This window comes from Zalophus californianus, chromosome 16, assembly GCF_009762305.2.
Source record: "Zalophus californianus isolate mZalCal1 chromosome 16, mZalCal1.pri.v2, whole genome shotgun sequence".
Classification (NCBI taxonomy): domain Eukaryota; kingdom Metazoa; phylum Chordata; class Mammalia; order Carnivora; family Otariidae; genus Zalophus; species Zalophus californianus.
In genome coordinates this window covers 60,397,861-60,414,856 of record NC_045610.1, presented here as the reverse complement: position 1 = coordinate 60,414,856, position 16,996 = coordinate 60,397,861, and the positions used below count along the sequence as shown (strand labels likewise).

Below are 16,996 nucleotides of genomic sequence, written 5' to 3'. Positions count from 1 at the left end.
CCCCACACTCACACCCCCCCACGCACCCCCACACCTTGCCCACCCCCACACTCACACCCCCCCCACGCACCCCCCACACCTTGCCCACACTGACCAGGACTCAGCCTGCTGTAGCGCTTCCCCCGCTGACCTGACCACCACAAGGAACTGAGAACAGACAGGACACCAGCCCCAACCCCGACCCAGAAGGACAGCATCCCTCTCCCGGCCTCCAGCAGGAAACCACAGGCCTGCTGGGTCTGGACAGGCTGACCTTCGGTACGGGATCTCCTCTCCTGCCACTCTCCCTGAACCTGTCCAGGGCGCTCCCTGCCAGCCTCACGCAGGGCTCCCGACGTGCTCGGGGTCTGACACTTGCAGGGACCGCAGGCTGCTCGGCACCAGCTACCCCCCCACTCTCCGGGGAGGAGTGTCTGGGTAGCCAGCGTACTCCCTGAGCACCAACCCTGTCTCTGTGGCTTTGAGACACCTCAGCACCAGCACCGTCAAGGCAAAGAGGTCCAGTGCATTGGACACGCACGTGGCAGCAGCCCAGGCTTCCAGACCCAGCCCGGCCACACCAGCCACCAGTCCCTGCCGTAGGAGACACAGCGGCTGGGTCTGGCAGGAAGAACAGGACCCCAGGCACCGTGCGGCCAACCAGGCACAGAGAAGGGGCTGCCCTGCGGCTGCCCAGTGTGCAGCTGTCAGAGGGCTGGGTGGGGAGGGCATTTTGGGGGCCACGGCGAGCCATACAGTAAGGACAGGGGGCCTTGTTCAGCAACTGGTGCAACCACAACAGAAGCAGCTTCCGGGCCAAGCAGGTGGGAAACGGGCAGTTACTGCTCCTCACAGACCTGCCTTACCAGGGACCAGGCATACTCACTCTTCGGCGGGCCAAGGAGACGCTGGAAGGGGGCTCATCCGGATCTTCCTGCGGGAGATGACTTGAGCCCTGGGACAAGAAAGGGCCACCATCCTCTCTCAGCTCCTGCCCATGCTCCATTTTTTCCTCTGGGGCCGGCATTGCCTCAGGATTGTTGTTCTCAGAATCTACAAACGTACATGCACATGGGTCAGGTCTCAGGGAAAAGTAAGGGAAGTCACGGAGGAAAATCCTCCCAGGACACTGGGCAGATCAGCCCTCTCCCCCATCATGCACTTTCCCTGGGTACAATTTCTGCTCTTGGGTGGGCATGAGGGACCCAGGACCCTGGCCCCAGCCCCAAGGATGGGGCTGAACCCCCAAAACAGCACGTGCAGTCTGAGCATCTAGCTCTTTCTGATGTCAGCATCGGCAGAGTGGCCTGGCCCCGACTGTCTCCAAAACAGAACGTGCCACTCCCCTCCCTGCCCAAAGTGCTTCCTCCTCTCTTCTGAAGGACAGGTGCCCCATGCTCAGCCCCTCTTCCAGGCACCTACCCCCTTCTCCTGAGTTCAGGGTCACATATACACCTCCCTTCACTTGTCTTTGCAATCTCTCATTGTGTGGAAATTAAATTTGATTTTCTCCTGTCAATCTGTCTCATGTCAGTTTAATTCTTAGACCAGCCAGAAGCATTTTGAAGGGCAGAGAAAAATTCTTCCTCCCCAACAAACTGATGGCCGAAGAACCAAAGCAGCAAGGATATCCTCACACACACCAGCCCAGGGTCACTCTCCTTTGATGATAAACTGTGAGCATTTTGGCCAGTCTCTCTTCCACCTGCCTCTACGTGGGGCGGGCCCTGATTAGCCTGACCCAGTGAGAACCTGGCATTTCTCCGGGCCCCAGTGATTGGCAGGAAGTGAGGACGGCCTCCAGGTCTGGTTACTGGGGTTTCAGACACATTAATTTCCTCCCACGGTCAGACAAACAGATCCCAGGCACCGGAACTGGTGAGCCAGCTTGCCTCTATGAATACAGCCAGCCTAAGGACAAAGCAGGGGACCAGAGAAAGATGCAGAGACAGAGAAACTCAGGACAGAGAGGGAGCCCCACGGAAATCCAAACCCCTGGATCTGGAGCTGAGTGTGTGTGGCCAGTGCATTCCTCCAGCTGATGAAGCAGGGAGCTGGGGTTCTGGTCCTCTCCAACACAAACAGCCCCAACAACTATGAAAACCAGTAAGAATTTTTCTAAAAAATGAGTTTCCCAAAAGGAAAACAAGAGGCAGTTCAAAGAAAAAGAAATACAAGTGACCTCTTAACCCTCAAAAATATCCTTGGCTCCCTACTGATCAAGGAAGTGAGAAAGAAATCTGTGAGATACCATGTCTACCCGTCCACTTGGCATTGATTAGCAAGATCGATAGCACCCGGTGCTACAGAGGACATGGGTGGACAAGAAACCTCGAAACTCCTGGGCCAGAGGGGCCAGAAGCCCTATGCATTATAAACACACCAGGCTGTCCTCCAGATAGACGGGTTCCAGGGGCAAGATCTGCCCCGCCATATGCCTTACGGCAAAACAGTGGAACAAGGTAAGTGCCTAGTGATGTGGCAAACAAAGGCAGAAGAAAAGTTATTAAATTTCCTTACTACTTACGGCCCATTGACAAGTCCTTGAAACAGGCAGAGTGACATTCCTCTAGGGACTCAGCTGCCTCGGTGTTGACACTTCGCTAAAGGCAAAAGGCAATCTTAGCCTGACCCTCCAGGATCCTGTAAGTCTACTTTAACATATAAAAATTCCTTTGGAGGCGACTGAGTGGCTCAATTGGTTAAGCATCCAGCTCTTGATTTTGGCTCAGGTCATGATCTCAGGGTTGTGAGATCAAGCCCCACGTTGGGCTCTGTGCTGAGTGCCAAGCTCTGTGGAGCTTGCTTAAGATTCTCTCTCCCTTCCCTCTCTCCCTCTCTAAAATACATACACACACATACCTAAATGAAATCTTCATAAATAAAAAATGAATAAAAATTCCTTTGGAAACTCCCTTTATCTCTACCCCCCAAGATACATGTTGGCAATCGTCTCCCAGGCATGTGGCCCACGGATAGACATCTGAAGGGTCTCATGACCAGGTTTTATTAGACGGTAATAAATGACCTTTTCCCAATAATAGCTAGCCCCTCAAGGTCCTGGGAACCTTGCTTCCGAAATTCCTTAGGGACTTTCGCTCTCCCTAATGATGAGGGAGCAGAAGGCTTGCTGAGGACAAAGCAGAAGCTGGTGCCCTACACCCCCCGCCCCCCCCCACGACCACCAATGTGGCACGGGTGACATTCCTCAGGCACTCCTGGCTGCCCTAAAGGAAAAACAAACGGTTAACTATAGAGATCACAGTCTTGCAGGACAGGACTCTCCCTCAGTTTAGTTACAAAGGCCCTTAGCAATAGCTTCCAGAAGGAAATGTAAATAAAATTGAATTTCTTCTAGACCTAAAGCCCACTGACAAGTACGGGTGATAGGAGGAAGGTAACATCCCTCCAGGAAACTCCCAACTGTCTTCATGTTCGTGCCTCATTAGAGGGGAAAACAGCCTTGGCTTGACAACAACCAGGCCTCCAATATCCTGAGAGTCTTTAGCATATGACAGTCCTTCTGGACACCCCCTTTGTCCTGACCTCCCCAGCTCCTGAGTGTATGATCAGCCACCCTCACAACTCCAGGGGAGCAGCGCTTCCTGCCCACGGGTCCTGTCCCCATGCTTTAATGAAATTTTTTTTAAAGATTTTTATTTATTTGAGAGAGAGATAGAGAGCATGAGGGGGGGAGGGTCAGAGGGAGAAGCAGGCTCCCCGCCGAGCAGGGAGCCCGACGCGGGACTCGATCCCGGGACTCCAGGACCATGACCTGAGCCGAAGGCAGTCGCTTAACCGACTGAGCCGCCCAGGCGCCCCTCTGTGCTTTAATAAAACCACCTTTTTGTACCAAAGACGTCTCAAGAATTCTTCCTTGGCTGTCGGCTCTGGACCCCACCCCACCAAACCTCACCTATATTCTAAAGCTACATCAGCATGACCCCACCAGCTTACAGAAACACATGTGTGTACGCACGTTCCCACGCAGAGGAAACATCCAGAAGGGGACACATCAAATACTTAATGCTGTCGTGTTAGCTGGGGATGTGAAGGGCTGGGGCTGGGGGAAGGTCAGGGGCTTCGTGGTTTTTATGCCCTCCTATAATGTGGAGGTCATTCATGATGTGAGGAACAAAGGCAAAAGAAATGTAGATAAAATTAGATTTCCTTATAACCTGCAGCCTATTGACAAATACTTGAGACAGGCAGAGTTTAATATTCCTCCAGGAATTCCCAATCTTCATGGTAACGCCTTGCTAGAGGAAAGACAACCTTAGCTTGACAATAGCCAGGCCTCCGGATCTTGTGAGTCTTTAAGATAGGAAAGTCCTTTTGGAAACTTTGCATTGTCTTTACCTCCCCCAACTCCAAAAGTATATAATCAATAGCTCCTCACAATCCAGGGGCAGCTCTTCCTGCCCACGGGTCCTGTCCCTGTGTTATAATAAAACCACTCTTTTTGCACCAAAAACGTTCCAAGAATTCTTTCTTGACCGTTTGCTCCTGAACCCCCACTTCAAATCACATCAATTCACACCAGCATGTGATATTTCTATGATCATCAAAATAAAAAGGAAAGTAGCTGGATTCAGGAAGAGCAAACCTTCCTTGACACTTAGTAGGCACTCTGCATGTTAACCCATTAAGTACTCACAGCCACCCAATGGGGGAGGTGCTTTTCCTAGCACCTTACTGTTTGGTAGACACAAATACGGAAGAACAATGGGGGAGCAGGGTTGGAACCCAGGCATCGGGCTCCCTCCCATGGCTTCACAGAAGCCACGACAAGCCCTGGGGACAGCTGTTGGGGCCATGGTCCTTGCCCACAGGACATTTTGGCTGAATCAGAGCAAATTCCCGTCCCCCACCCCCGAAGCATGCATGCATGCTGGGAGGCATGATCTCCCCTGCGTTGCTCCTGCAAACAGGCATGCCTGCAGGCAAACAAACCTAGGGGTATCCAGAGAGCCAAGTGGGTCTGAGCGCCTTCAGATCCCAAAATCAGGTCACTGGCTGATTAGTACAGGAATGAGGGAAGAAGGCAGAGGCCTCACCAGCAACCCCAAATCATTGCTACAACAAAACGTCACACAAAATTAGCTCAACCTAAACCAGTCAGCCACACGGACTCCGACACCCAGGCTTCCTTCCAATGAGAGCCCCAGCAACAGGCCTGGGTCTGCAGCACATGTGCCCCTGGGACGGCCACCAGCTAGCCCGGAGGCCCCCAGCCATCCGGGCCCATCCCTTAGCTGGCAAACACGGGCTGCATCCTTCCCTGTCCTGGAGGCTAAAGCAAGTAGGCACGAATCCCACTCTCACACGAGGTCCCTAGGGGAGTCACATTCCCACAGTCAGAAAGAGGATGGGGGGTACCGGCAGCTGTGGGAGGCGTTAGTGTTTACTGGGGGCAGACTTTCAGTCTGGGAAGGTGAGAATGTTCTGGAGGGGGAGGTGGGGATGGCTGCATAGCAGTAACAATGTGCTTCGTGCCACTGAACGGTTACACACCGTTAAAACGGTAACTTTCAAGTTATAAATGTTTCACCACAATTAAAATAATAAAACCCAGTGCACTGAACAACACAACCCTCCAGGTCCGCCTGGCCCCCAGCACCACCTGAGTCGGCACAGTGAGCACAAACCCGCAGCTTGTGCAGGTGGCCATGGAGACGAGGTGCCCACACCGGCCCCACAGGCACAAACAGGCAGGATGGCTCCATCCCTGACTAGTGACCCTCCGCTGCTTCCACAAACCCTCCCTGGGGCCACCCCCAGCCCTGCCCGGGATGCCTATAGGGTCTCAGGCTCTCATCTTTTTCCCATTATAAAAACATCAAGGACACTGGGAAATAGCGGAAAATAAAGAAGTGAACACGTTGGCCGGAACTTCATCTCCTGATAATAAACTTCTAACACTCCAGGTCGAGTCCCACTGAGTCCCCTGGGGCACCTGACCCTCTCCTCTGGCCCTACCCTCCACCATCGGACTGGCCCAACATGACCTGGGCAAAGTGGTCCACCCTCTGCCCAGGATGGGCTGGGACTCTCCACACACTCCCCTTCCACGCCTTTATCCACGTGGCCCCCCCACACCCCAAGACCCAGGCATCCAGTGACGTGGGAGCCAAGGCAAGAAGAAATGGTAGATAAAACTAAATTTCCTTGACAATGCTTAGGCAGAGGCAGAGGATGAAGTTCCTCCAGGAACTCCCAAGGGTTGTCCTGTTCATGTCTTGCGGGAGCCAAAAACTACCTTAGCCCAACAATGGCCAGGCCTCCTGGATCCTGTAAGTCTTCTTTAACATAAGAAAACCCTTTGGGGGGGGGGCGGCGCCTGGGTGGATCAGTCGTTAAGCGGCTGCCTTCGGCTCAGGTCCTGGTCCGGGGTTCTGGGATCGAGCCCCGCGTCGGGCTCCCCGCTCGGCGGGGAGGCTGCTTCTCCCTCTCCCTCTGCTGCTCCCCCTGCTTGTGCTCTCTCTCTCTCTCTGACAAATAAATAAATAAAATCTTAAAAAAGAAAACCCTCTGGGAAACCTCCTTTGTCTCTACCCGTCCCAACTTGAAAATATATCGTCAATCGCTCCTCACGACCCCAGCGCAGCTCTTTGTGCCCACAGGTCCCGTCCCTGTGTTTTAATAGAACCACCACTTTTGCACCAAAAACGCCTTAAGAATTCTTTCCTGACCATTCATTCTCTGGGCCCCCAGACCCCGGCCCTGCCCACCACCTCCGAGCCCCAGCCCAGCAGCCCTGGGAGGGCCTGACAGGAAGAAGATTCTCGGGGCAGCTCCAGTCACGCCCAGGCAGCTTGGTTTCACTTTGCATTCCTGTAAACAGAGGCACGCCCCGGTGTGAGGGAGGGGCGAGGCAGCGGAGGGGCGGGGAGGCAGGAAGCACCGAGCCCGGCGGGGGCGCTGGGGGAGATCGCCATGGCTCCTGAGACCCCAGCCCTTGGGGATCCCGTGGAGGCCCATCCGGTGCGCCCCGCCAGTGGGACCAGGACCGGCCCCAATCCCGCCAGCCGCAGGGGAGGGCCCCCACGTGAGAAGCCAGCACCCCGGCCGCTCTCCAGGCCTTTGCCAGCCTCTCAGGGGCAGGGGTGGGGGCGCTTGGGACCTGACCCGCCCTCCCTACCTGCTGGGATGAGCGGGGCCGTGGACAGTGACCCCGGGCTACTGTGAGGATGGGGAGACTTCATGGCATCCTGTAAAAATGCCACACACCCAGGCTCCCACAGAGACCTTCCTCTGCCCGTTCTGTCGGCAAACGCCTGGGCTGCCCTCTGCAGCGCGCTGACACCACCTCACAGAAAACCGGAGCAGGGCCGAAGTATTGCGCTCCTCTGGAGACCCCTGGGAGGAGCGAGCATTTCCCAGAGAGGTGGGTCTCCAGGCATTGGGCACCAGGCATTGGACCCAGCCTCCAGGAAAGCCCCTCAGGGTCCTAGGCCTCTCCGTCCGGGATCCCCCTGCTTTACCTGGTCACAGTAATTCATTTCCACCCCGAAGGCCCACACTCAACCCCTGCCTCACCCGTGACCCCTGACTCCTGACCCCCACTACAGGCAGGGCCCCAGGGGCTGGAGCTGCTTATCCACCCAGCCCAGGTGGTGGCACTTCAGAGCAGATAGAGGGGGCCGCCAGCAGGCCCCCTTCCCTCCCTTCCCTTGGAGGCTGCAAGACCATGGCTTCCTCCCAGGGCACAAGCTCTCCAGAGCCGCTGGCCTGGGTGCAAATCCTGTCTCTGCCATTTGCTAGCCGTGGTACTGTACACAGGTTACTTAACCTCCTTGTGCCTCACCCTTGGCATCCATAAAATGGGAATTTATGATAGGTCCCCCCTCAATACTTAGCACAGCACCAGGCTCTAACCAACTGGTCTGATTTGGGGTTTTTACTCTCTGGGGTCCCAAAGACCCCCCCTCACAAGGTCTCCCACTCAGGAGGATGTCGTAGTGACCAGGGGTGCGGAGCCCTAGCAGGTGCAAAATTCCACCTGGACACCAGGAGCTCAGCTATGCCCTGGTTCCATATCCAGACAGCAAGGAATCAGTGAGGACAGTGGACACCAAGCCAATTCAAGCACGACTGCGGGAGTCAAGTCCCCAGTGTTCCAAAGGAAAAGACAGACTCCCCAGGTCTGACTCCAGCCAGAGCTCCTCCCTAAAGGGGCAGCAGCAAAAGAAAATCAAGCAAAAATTGACAACAAAAGCAGTCGCCTCTTCGTACGTCTTACAGTCAGTCCAATAAAAACATCTGTGATGTGAGCACTTTGTATGCGCACAGCAAAAACAAGCGTAAGTAAGGAACCAGTGACTCCCCTTCACCACTAACACACAGGGCACCCTTGCTGATTACCCAGAGGTCAGCAAGCAAGAAGGGCTGGTACTGACAGCATTTACTGACTCCCGTGCAAACACACACAACCTGTATTTAGAAAACACACATGATCTTCTAGAGGACTTTCTTTGATTGGTCCAGAAATTATTACTCAAGCACCTACTGTGTGCCAGGGACTTGGAGTAAAGCAGCCAACAAGAGAGCAAAGGTCTTGTCTGAAGCCACACACTGCCGTGAGCCAATGCTAGAAGGACAAACAGCCTGGTGAAGTGCGGGGGGGTGGTGGGGGACAGGCAGGTGTAGTTCTCAATGGGATAGTCAGAGTGAACCTCCAGGGGAGAAGGTGGAGGAGTAAAGACAGGTGAGGGGGTAACGGTGCTGCCCTCAGAGGAAAGGTATATTCCAAGCTGAGGGAACAGGCAGTGCAAAGGTCCTGTGGTCCAAGAACACCTAGGAAAGGAAGGAAGGCAGCCCGTGGTTCTGGACACCAAGAGAGTTGAGGACTGACCTGAGCCGGCTGGTGAGGGCCACCTCACATAGTTCCCCTTTCAGGCACTGACCTGCCAGCGGGAAGGGTCCCGTCCAGGCTGTGAGAACCCCACACCCCATCACAGCACCTGGGACACCACTTCCACACAGCATCCTCTGAAATCTACTAAGATCCCTCAGCTCAGCCTGACACTTCCCAGTCCCGAGAATGAGGAGAACCCTCAAGTTCTCTCCAAGAAATGAAATTGAAAATTTTTAAAAAGCAACAAAAGCTTCCAACAAAGGACCAGATGAAACTGTTCTTCTAACAAAAGCGCTTCTAGTAAGAGTTCCTCCAGCCATAGAAGACCTCCTCCTACCCGACTGTTGGCCACAGTTTCCATTTCAGCGAAGGGAAGTGGGACTGGGCTGCTGCCTACCCCCCTCCCCCATTCAGCCCTTACCGGCTACGGGGGCTGCAGGAAGCAGCCTCTGTCCACACTGGCTGCAGAACTTGGGGTCTTCATCTTTGGAGACATGCCCACACGAAAGACACTCCATTCCTCCAGGGATGGGTCTTCTCCAGGCGGGCACGCTCCTGCAGATCTGCAGAAAAAGGAAGGGACCCCAGGCAGCTGACTATATACTGAGCCACCTGTCATGTGACCACAGCCCTGCTTCAGTTTCATTTTCTGGGAAAGTGAAATTACAGCGCCCAGAAGGTCCTCCGGCTCAGTCGAAACCTAGCGCTAGCACTTCCCCACCTGCAGCACTCATAGCCCTGGCTCCCCCACCAAGTAACCGCCCCCCCCACCCCGCTCCTGACCCCGGGGGCATCTCCCCCTCCCCCTCCCCCACCAGGGGCTCCATCACCCTATTCCCTTTCTGCTCCCCCAGCCAGGCTCACCCCTCCTGGCTCTCCGTCACCCAGTGAGTCTAAAACTGTCCCCCCTGGCTGACACTGGGGGCTGGGACAACTGAAAACTAGGTGTGGGCGGAAGGCGGATCGTTCCAGGCAGAGACACAGCCCGTGCAAAACCCTGAGATAAGACACAGTGTAAGAGTGCACTGGACAAGGGGCACAGAGACAGAAGCACCTGCTCACAGGTGACATGGGGATTAGGTGAGGCAGACAGCACTGCAGAGATGCCAGAGCAGATCCGAGGCACCAGCCCGCGCCGCCGCCCAGAGCTAACAGGGCTAGTGGTCAGGACCTAACAGGCTATCGGGCTGCGTCCTGCCTGCTTCCAGCCCACTGCCCGCCCCTGCCTCCCCCTGATTTGGCTCACTGTCCACTGGACAGTGAGCTCCCGGGGGCAGGGCAGAGCTAGACTGGTGTGTGCCGGCTTGCCCGGCTCAACCGGACGCCGCCAAGCCCTGGCCCCCACCTCGCCCCTCACCGACACATGACCAGGGAAGTGACCACCATCCTGGTCTGGGCTTTCGCTCTGAGACTTTCAGTGACTCCCCAGGCCCGGGCCTCTACCCCTAAATTGTCCTCCTCCGCAAGGCTCTGCTTCCCCACACACCCAAAAAGTCACAAGAGGGCTCAGAAATCCTCCGTGAAGTGTCCTGTTGTTTCTCGCCCCCACCAGGGGCCGAAGGGCATAAATGAGAACCCGCACAATACTATTCAGTCAGCCTCCGGACTCTTCCCAACTTCAGAACTGTGCCAAACTCAAAGCCCATCCTCCCACCCGCCGCCAAACCGAGCCTACTAGCGGGGGTGGGGGTGGGGGACAAGGAGCGGGGCCGGTCAGGGGCGGCTGGCCCGCCCGCATCTCCGCACTCGCTCCTTCTCTGGCCTCCCCGCGGCCACCTCGTGGCCCTTAAGGCTGTCGCGGCAGAGGTGCCCACCCTGGCCTGGTGACCGCGGCCGTGGGCAGCCCTGGGAACTGGGGAGGACGCTGCGCTCCGGGCGGCGCGGTTACGGGGGCGGCGATGCTGTTCTCCAGAAAGTTACTGTGCACACGCATAGGGGCACCCCCGGGCCACAGCGCTGCTCCGGTGTGGCAACTCGAGAGAGCAAAGGATTCCGCCCCCGGGGGAGGCGCGGCGCCCGGGGGCTCCTCGGGCCCACCGGCTGCCCGCGGCCCGGGAGCGGGGTCCGCACGGCGCGGCGCGGGGCGGGGCGGGGCGGGGCGGGTCCGGGAGCCCGAGGCGAAACCGAAACCAGGCGCCGCAGGAAGAGGCAGCCGGGAGGGCACGGCCCGCAGCACGGAGGCGCCACGACCCAGACCTGAGGACCCGGCGGCCCGCCCCGCCCCGCGCCCTCTGCCCGGCTAGGCCCGGCGAGACCCCGCGCGCCCCCAGCGGCCCCGCGCCCCCCGCATCCCCGCGGCCCCGCGCCCCCCGCATCCCCGCGGCCCCGCGCCCCCCGCCACCCCGCGGCCCCGCGCCCCCCGCATCCCCGCGGCCCCGCTCCCGCTCGCACCTGCGGCGCCCCGGCGCGCAAGCCTCCGCCGCCGCCCGGTTTCGTTTCTCTGGCCCGGGTTCCGCCCCTGCGGGCGTGGAGGAGCTCGGGCGGGTGCGGCCAGAATGCCCCCCATGGCGCCCCCCAGTGGACCCGGCGCCAGGCCAAGGGGGAGGCGCCGCCTGCCGCTTCCCGCGGGCCGGGGTGCAAGGGAGCCCGGATTCCGGCCCAGCAGGGTCCGCACCCCCGTCTCCCGCAGCAGCCCCCAGCCTTGGAGCCCAGCACCCTGGACAGTGCCCCCCCCCCCCCCCCCCCCCCCGCCCTGGAGAGCCAGCGGCCGGCCAGGGAGGGCCACAGAGGACGCGAGGTGGGTCACTCCGGTGCAAAGAGGAGGTCACCAGCCCCGTCGCATCGGGACCTTGTGCAGATGAAGTGACCACAGTGGCCGATAGTCGTAGAGGGTTTCCAGCCCGCGCCCAGCCCTGGGATGGTCACTGATAACCAAGAGGCCACCCCAGCCTGCGTTTGCACCCCCTACCCCTCCACCCCTCAGTGTCCTCATCTGTGAGCTCATAGTGCAGCATCCTAGGGCTGTTGGAGAATTTATCATTAATAACAACAACAACAACAACAACAACACAGCCAATGCTGGTGTTCCAGGACCCAAGCAAAGTGCGTGCTGTGTATTACTCCCGACTTTCCTCACAGCCCTCTCCCCCAGAACCAGCGCAGCCTGAGAGCACTTGTGGGCCCCTGTGCTGCTACAAAGTCCAGTTTGGATGATTATGATCAAATTTAAAAGGCTGGGGTCCCTGTCCTGCCCATCTCCAACTCTCTCCCTTCCACAAGCTCCAGCCACACTGCCCTTCCTCTGGCCTGTGAACAGCAAGCTCAGTTCCTCTTGGGGCCCGCTCCCGCAGTGCCCAGCCCTTGCAAATCTGGCTTCTTCATTCACACCCAGCATCACAGAGTTCAGGCGGTGCTTAGGGGGTGCTCAGCACAGGTTGCCATGATTGATCTCGTATTTACTCAAAGCCACAAACCCCAACTCACGACCAGCCACCCCCACTGTCTAGTTCATCGGGATCTGGGCAGGATCTAAGCCGTGTCCACTGCTGTGGCCTTTGACCTTGTACTGACCTTATGTGGGGCCCAGGAAAGAGAGCTTGTTCTGAAAGAAGGGGGCTCCAGGCGGGGTGCCAGGCTGGGCAGACTGGACTGGGCTCTCCCTGCTGGGTCCTAGCAGGAGAGGGGGCTTAGTCAGGATCCAGGGAAGGCTCTGGGAATCTGGGGATCCTCTGGGAATGACAAGTGAAGGGAGGGCCCAGCCCTACCCTACACTGTCCTGTGCCACCGTTAGATTTGGGGAGATGCCAGCGGAGCAAAACCCAGACGCCCTTCCAGGCCAGTGACGAGCTAGCCCTGCTGGCCAGGTGGCACCTCCCGCATGTGCCCCCACAGGCAGGCGTGGCTCGTGGGCTCCAGAACCCTTAGCCTGCCCCAAGTAATGGAGTGGTTGAAGGGCCGGCAGAGCGGGCACTGTGGTCAGCACTCTGCAGCCTGGCAGGGTCAGGAAGCCACATCCTGGACGAGTCAGGTGGCTGAGAAAACACCCTGACCTGCGTGGTGTAGCCTGTTTGTCGTAAAACCCAACACAGCCTTAGGAATGAGGATGCTTCCAGGAGAGATACCCCACCAAGGGAGACACCCTTTGGATTTTAAGGCCATTTTAATGTCCCCAGGGAATCGTTCCTGTTCCCGTCTCTATGTTCTTGACCACTCCTTAGCAGAAAGCAAACTGTAAAAGGATGTTTAAAATCTCACCTTTGAGAGACGGGGATTGCTGTCCTGCCTTACCTGTCTCTGCATCCCCAACTTAACTTGTGGCTCAAGATCAATGAGGCTTCAGCTGGAGTATCAGGTCACCTCCTCTTCCCTCAGCCACTAAGAGCCCATCTAGCCAGGCTACCTCAGAGCTGGGCTGTCACCTGCATTTGCAGGGATGACTTTGAGTGACACCAACCTCCAGAAGAGGAAGCCCGCCTAGAGCCAGGCTCCGACTCCCTACTTTCTGAGAAGTCTTAGGTAAGTGGCATGGTAGGCGTGGACATCCTGTTCTGACAGGCGCAGAAACAAGCCACCAGGTGTTCCAAGGAAAGCAGAGGTTCCGAACCCTTCCTCCTCTAGGCGCTGAGAACCTGGCATAAGTGGTCCTGTCGTCAGGACACCTGCACCATAAAGATGGTTAGCGACCCAAAGAACCAAGTCAAAACTCACGGAGTACACCAAATAAAGACAAAGAAAAGATGGAAAAGCCAGGTGTTATGAGCCCGTTGTGAGTACTCACAGAGAAGACCCTTTATATTCTCTGGTCTTTTTTTTTTTTTAAAGATTTTATTTATTTATTTATTTATTTGAGAGAGAATGAGGGAGAGAGAGAGCATGAGAGGGGGGAGGGTCAGAGCGAGAAGCAGACTCCCTGCCGAGCAGGGAGCCCGATGCGGGACTCGATCCCGGGACTCCAGGATCATGACCTGAGCCGAAGGCAGTCGCTTAACCAACTGAGCCACCCAGGCGCCCCATTCTCTGGTCTTCATACATGCAATAAACATATATGTTGGAATAGGCACGCAATATTTGAAAAAATAATATATATACAGTATGACAAAAAATAACATATCTGATCTAATACCATTAGGAAATAAGAGAAAAATAACAAAATACGAGGACAACAGTAGAAGTGGTTTCCTTTGTGGGGCTGAGCCAAGATCAAAGACTGATGTCGGTGCGGGAGGAGGATTCGGTCGTGGGGGGAAGGGAGGAGGGCGTGAGGAAAGGTTTCTGGTGCCAACCTCAGCCTTGTCCCTACACGTGTGGTGGCATGGAGCCTGCAGGCTTGAATCTCTCCCCTTGGCCCAGCGTTCACAAAGAACCTGACCCCCTCTTGGGGAAGATCTGTTGGCGGAGAGCCTGCCCGCGCATTCTTCCCAGGGTCAGCTGCCTGACATCAGTGGGGAGGAGCCCATGGACTCAGCCACGTGGTCTGCCTGGTCAAACTCGGCATAGAACATCTTCCAGTTTCCATGGATGTTGGAGCATTTGAAATGTCCTTGATCTTGATCTTGCAGCCGCCAGTGTTTATAGAATGGATTCAGTGGGACCCAAAACTTACCTTGTTGGCCGGCCTTGCTCCTCGCCTGCGTATACTGAGACTCCTGGGGTCGCCTGCAGGAAGGATGCGCCCCTGCTCGGGTGCAGCCAGCAGAGGGGCACACTTTGCAGGGAGCGTAAGTGCAGGAGGGGGTGGGGGGAGGCCGAGAACAAGGAGGCCTTTATGAGGAGAATCTAGGCCTGAGGGCATGTGGTTCTGCCACTGCCCACAGCACAGCTCTGTGGCCCTGGTCCGGACTGGTGCATCCAGCCATCTCAAAGCTGGGCTTGTATGACCAGGCAGGGCTGAACAAAATGCTCTCATTTATCCCAGAGCTGTATAAATAAAAACCGTGCAAAACAAGAGGGGCCTGCAGCTCCCAGCTTTCGGTGCATCTACTCACCTGCCTGCCTTCAGGTCTTCTCTTCAGCTCCGGTTTTTCCCACGGGAAGACCACAGATCTATTTGAGAGAGGCTTGGCGGTCCAGAAACAGGCTTTGGGGTACAGACGGGTCGGGGCTGAGTTTGGCTGGTGGGAGTCAGTGTTCTGGGCCTGGATATTCTCGACCAGGGATCGTACTCTTGACGCCATGGAGCAAGAACCTCAGGTTGAAACGGTGGGGTCCAACACCTCCATTGGCACCGACCCAGCCCCCACGTGGGCGGCAGGCCCGCACAGACAGAAGGGCAGCCTTATGGAGGTGCTGTGGCTCCTTGTGTGTTTCGGGGGCAGGGGGCACAGAACTGAGAAGAGTAACCAAGTGACTTCATGGCATTCTCCTTACCTGTGTGTCTCCGTCCCCCCAGCCATCCGATTTAGGGCCACCCCGATCCAGTGTGACCTCCTCTGAACACAACTGATGACATCCTCCAAGACCCTGTTTCCAAATAAGGTCAGTCACAGGCTTCTAGGGTCAAGAACTCAACTCTTTTCAGGGGACAGAATTCAACCTACTGCAGGCACCAGCTCCGTGGGCTCTGCCAAATCTCCTCTAAAAGATGCAGCCATCTGGCACTGCAAAGGGTTCCTGTGGTTTGGATAAACGTGGGTCCTTCCACGGGATTAAAACTATTCTGAAGTGGGGAGGGGGGACAGGTTCTTGGCCAGCATCAGTAGCTGAATTTACAGAGGGTAGGTAGATCTACGCAGAACAGAATTTCTATAAGTAATCACAGTGCAGCCAGAAAAAGGTTTGCTATTGGCTCCCAGTCAGCCCAGGCAGGGTAGCCCAGCTCCAGCCGACTTTCTATTGAAGATGGAGGTCCCCGCCCCACTGTGGCACTCATGGGGACACCCACTGCTCCCCACATTAGCATGCAGAGCACCCTGACCCATGAGGAGGCTTCCCTGGGTGTGGGGCCTGCAGGGATGTGGCCACCGAGCCTACAGCTGCCACTGTAAGAGCTGGTGACACTGGGGGGGGGCCCCTCCACGGTGGCTTCAGACTGCAGGCAAGATGGTGCAGTCACACGGGATTCCCCTCACCCTGTCCTGGTTCATTTCCCTGGGGGCAGGGGAGGAGCACGGCGTGGAGCCTGACCCTGTCCTGGTTCATTTCCCTGGGGCAAGGGAGGAGCACGGCGTGCAGCCTGAGGCCTAAAGCTTCCCTCCTACCCTCACCTCCACCCTCCCCAATGTCTCCATCCTCAGAGTCCGGCATCAAGCCGCCAGAGTTAGGACGGTGCCAGGAGGTCCAGCTCCGAGTAGCGGCGGTTCCTCGGTGCCTGATACACGCCGGTCCCTCCTTACCCTGCCCCTCAACTCCACCCCTGCAACGGCTCTTTGGAGGAAATTAAGGGTCAGGGAGATTAGACAGTTTACCCAATGTCACGCAGTGAGAAACCAGAACAGCCTGGACTCAACACAGTTCTCTGCGAGCCAGCCACAGCATGCTGCCTCCTCCATCGTCACCACGTCAGAGACTCTCACAACCACCCCCTGGGACAGAGTACAGACAAGCACGGGCATGAGCTAGGAGCTTGGAGCAGCCGGGGCCTCTGAGCCACCTTGGAAGTGGACACGGCAGCCACGGGACACGTGGCACGCAGCCCTCGAAGCGTGGCTGGTCTGAACCGCGGCGCGCCGCGGGCGCACGGTCCACAGCGGGTTTCAAGATGTCGTATGAGCAAAACAAGGTCAGCTGTCTCACTGGTGAGCTGTCTATAGATCACGGGCTGAAAGTAGTATCGTGGGTGTAATGGGGTCAGTAAAATATTAATTTCACCTGCTCCTTGTCCTACAGGGACAACTGGAAATGGGAAGCTGCCCGTGTGGCTCAGTGTGTGGCGTGTGTTGTAGTTCCGTCGAGGGCGCGGATCTGGGTCACTGTTCACCGTATAGTCGGGGCTCTGGGAGCTGCTGTGACAGGTGGCAGTGCCCATGGGCCGCTGCTCAGCAGGTGCCCTCCTCCACGCCCGCTGACCCGAACTCGGCCATTCTCGGCATGTGGCTTCCCAAGGCACCGGTGAGGTCCTGCCTAGCCGGCGGCCGGCCGGCAAGTGGAATGCGCTTGCAGGAGCCAGCACCGAACACCTTATTAGTCTGCCCGGGCTGCTGTTAACAAAGCCGCACAGACCAGGCGGGGCCGAAGGCCAGGATCCTGGGGTCAGCACGGTGGGGTCCTTCTGAGGCTGAGGCA

At 57.1% G+C, this 16,996-nt stretch overlaps 1 protein-coding gene and 1 long non-coding RNA gene across 6 annotated transcripts in view; one reads left to right on the top strand and one right to left on the bottom strand.

Moving 5' to 3' along the window:
* The window catches only part of RNF213 (ring finger protein 213), a 102,101-nt gene extending 90,785 nt beyond the window's left edge, over positions 1 to 11,316 (bottom strand). For all 4 annotated transcript variants that reach the window (XM_027624601.2, XM_027624603.2, XM_027624602.2 and 1 more), the window contains exons 1-3: positions 11,228 to 11,316; positions 9,258 to 9,399; positions 866 to 1,032 (exon numbers count right to left, since the gene is read on the bottom strand). In XM_027624601.2, the coding sequence (XP_027480402.2) occupies positions 866 to 1,032; positions 9,258 to 9,354 (264 nt within the window). In that variant the 5' untranslated portion in view covers positions 9,355 to 9,399; positions 11,228 to 11,316. The remainder of the gene's footprint in view (positions 1 to 865; positions 1,033 to 9,257; positions 9,400 to 11,227) is intronic.
* A 3,044-nt stretch (positions 11,317 to 14,360) lies between these two features.
* On the top strand, positions 14,361 to 16,640 carry LOC113908158. 2 transcript variants are annotated; one of them, XR_003515369.2, is made up of 3 exons: positions 14,361 to 14,493; positions 15,165 to 15,250; positions 16,009 to 16,640. It is a non-coding gene; the product is annotated as an uncharacterized LOC113908158 (long non-coding RNA). The 2 variants fall into 2 exon arrangements; XR_003515370.2 differs by lacking the exon at positions 14,361 to 14,493 and adding an exon at positions 14,671 to 14,859.
* The last annotated feature ends 356 nt before the right edge of the window (positions 16,641 to 16,996 follow it).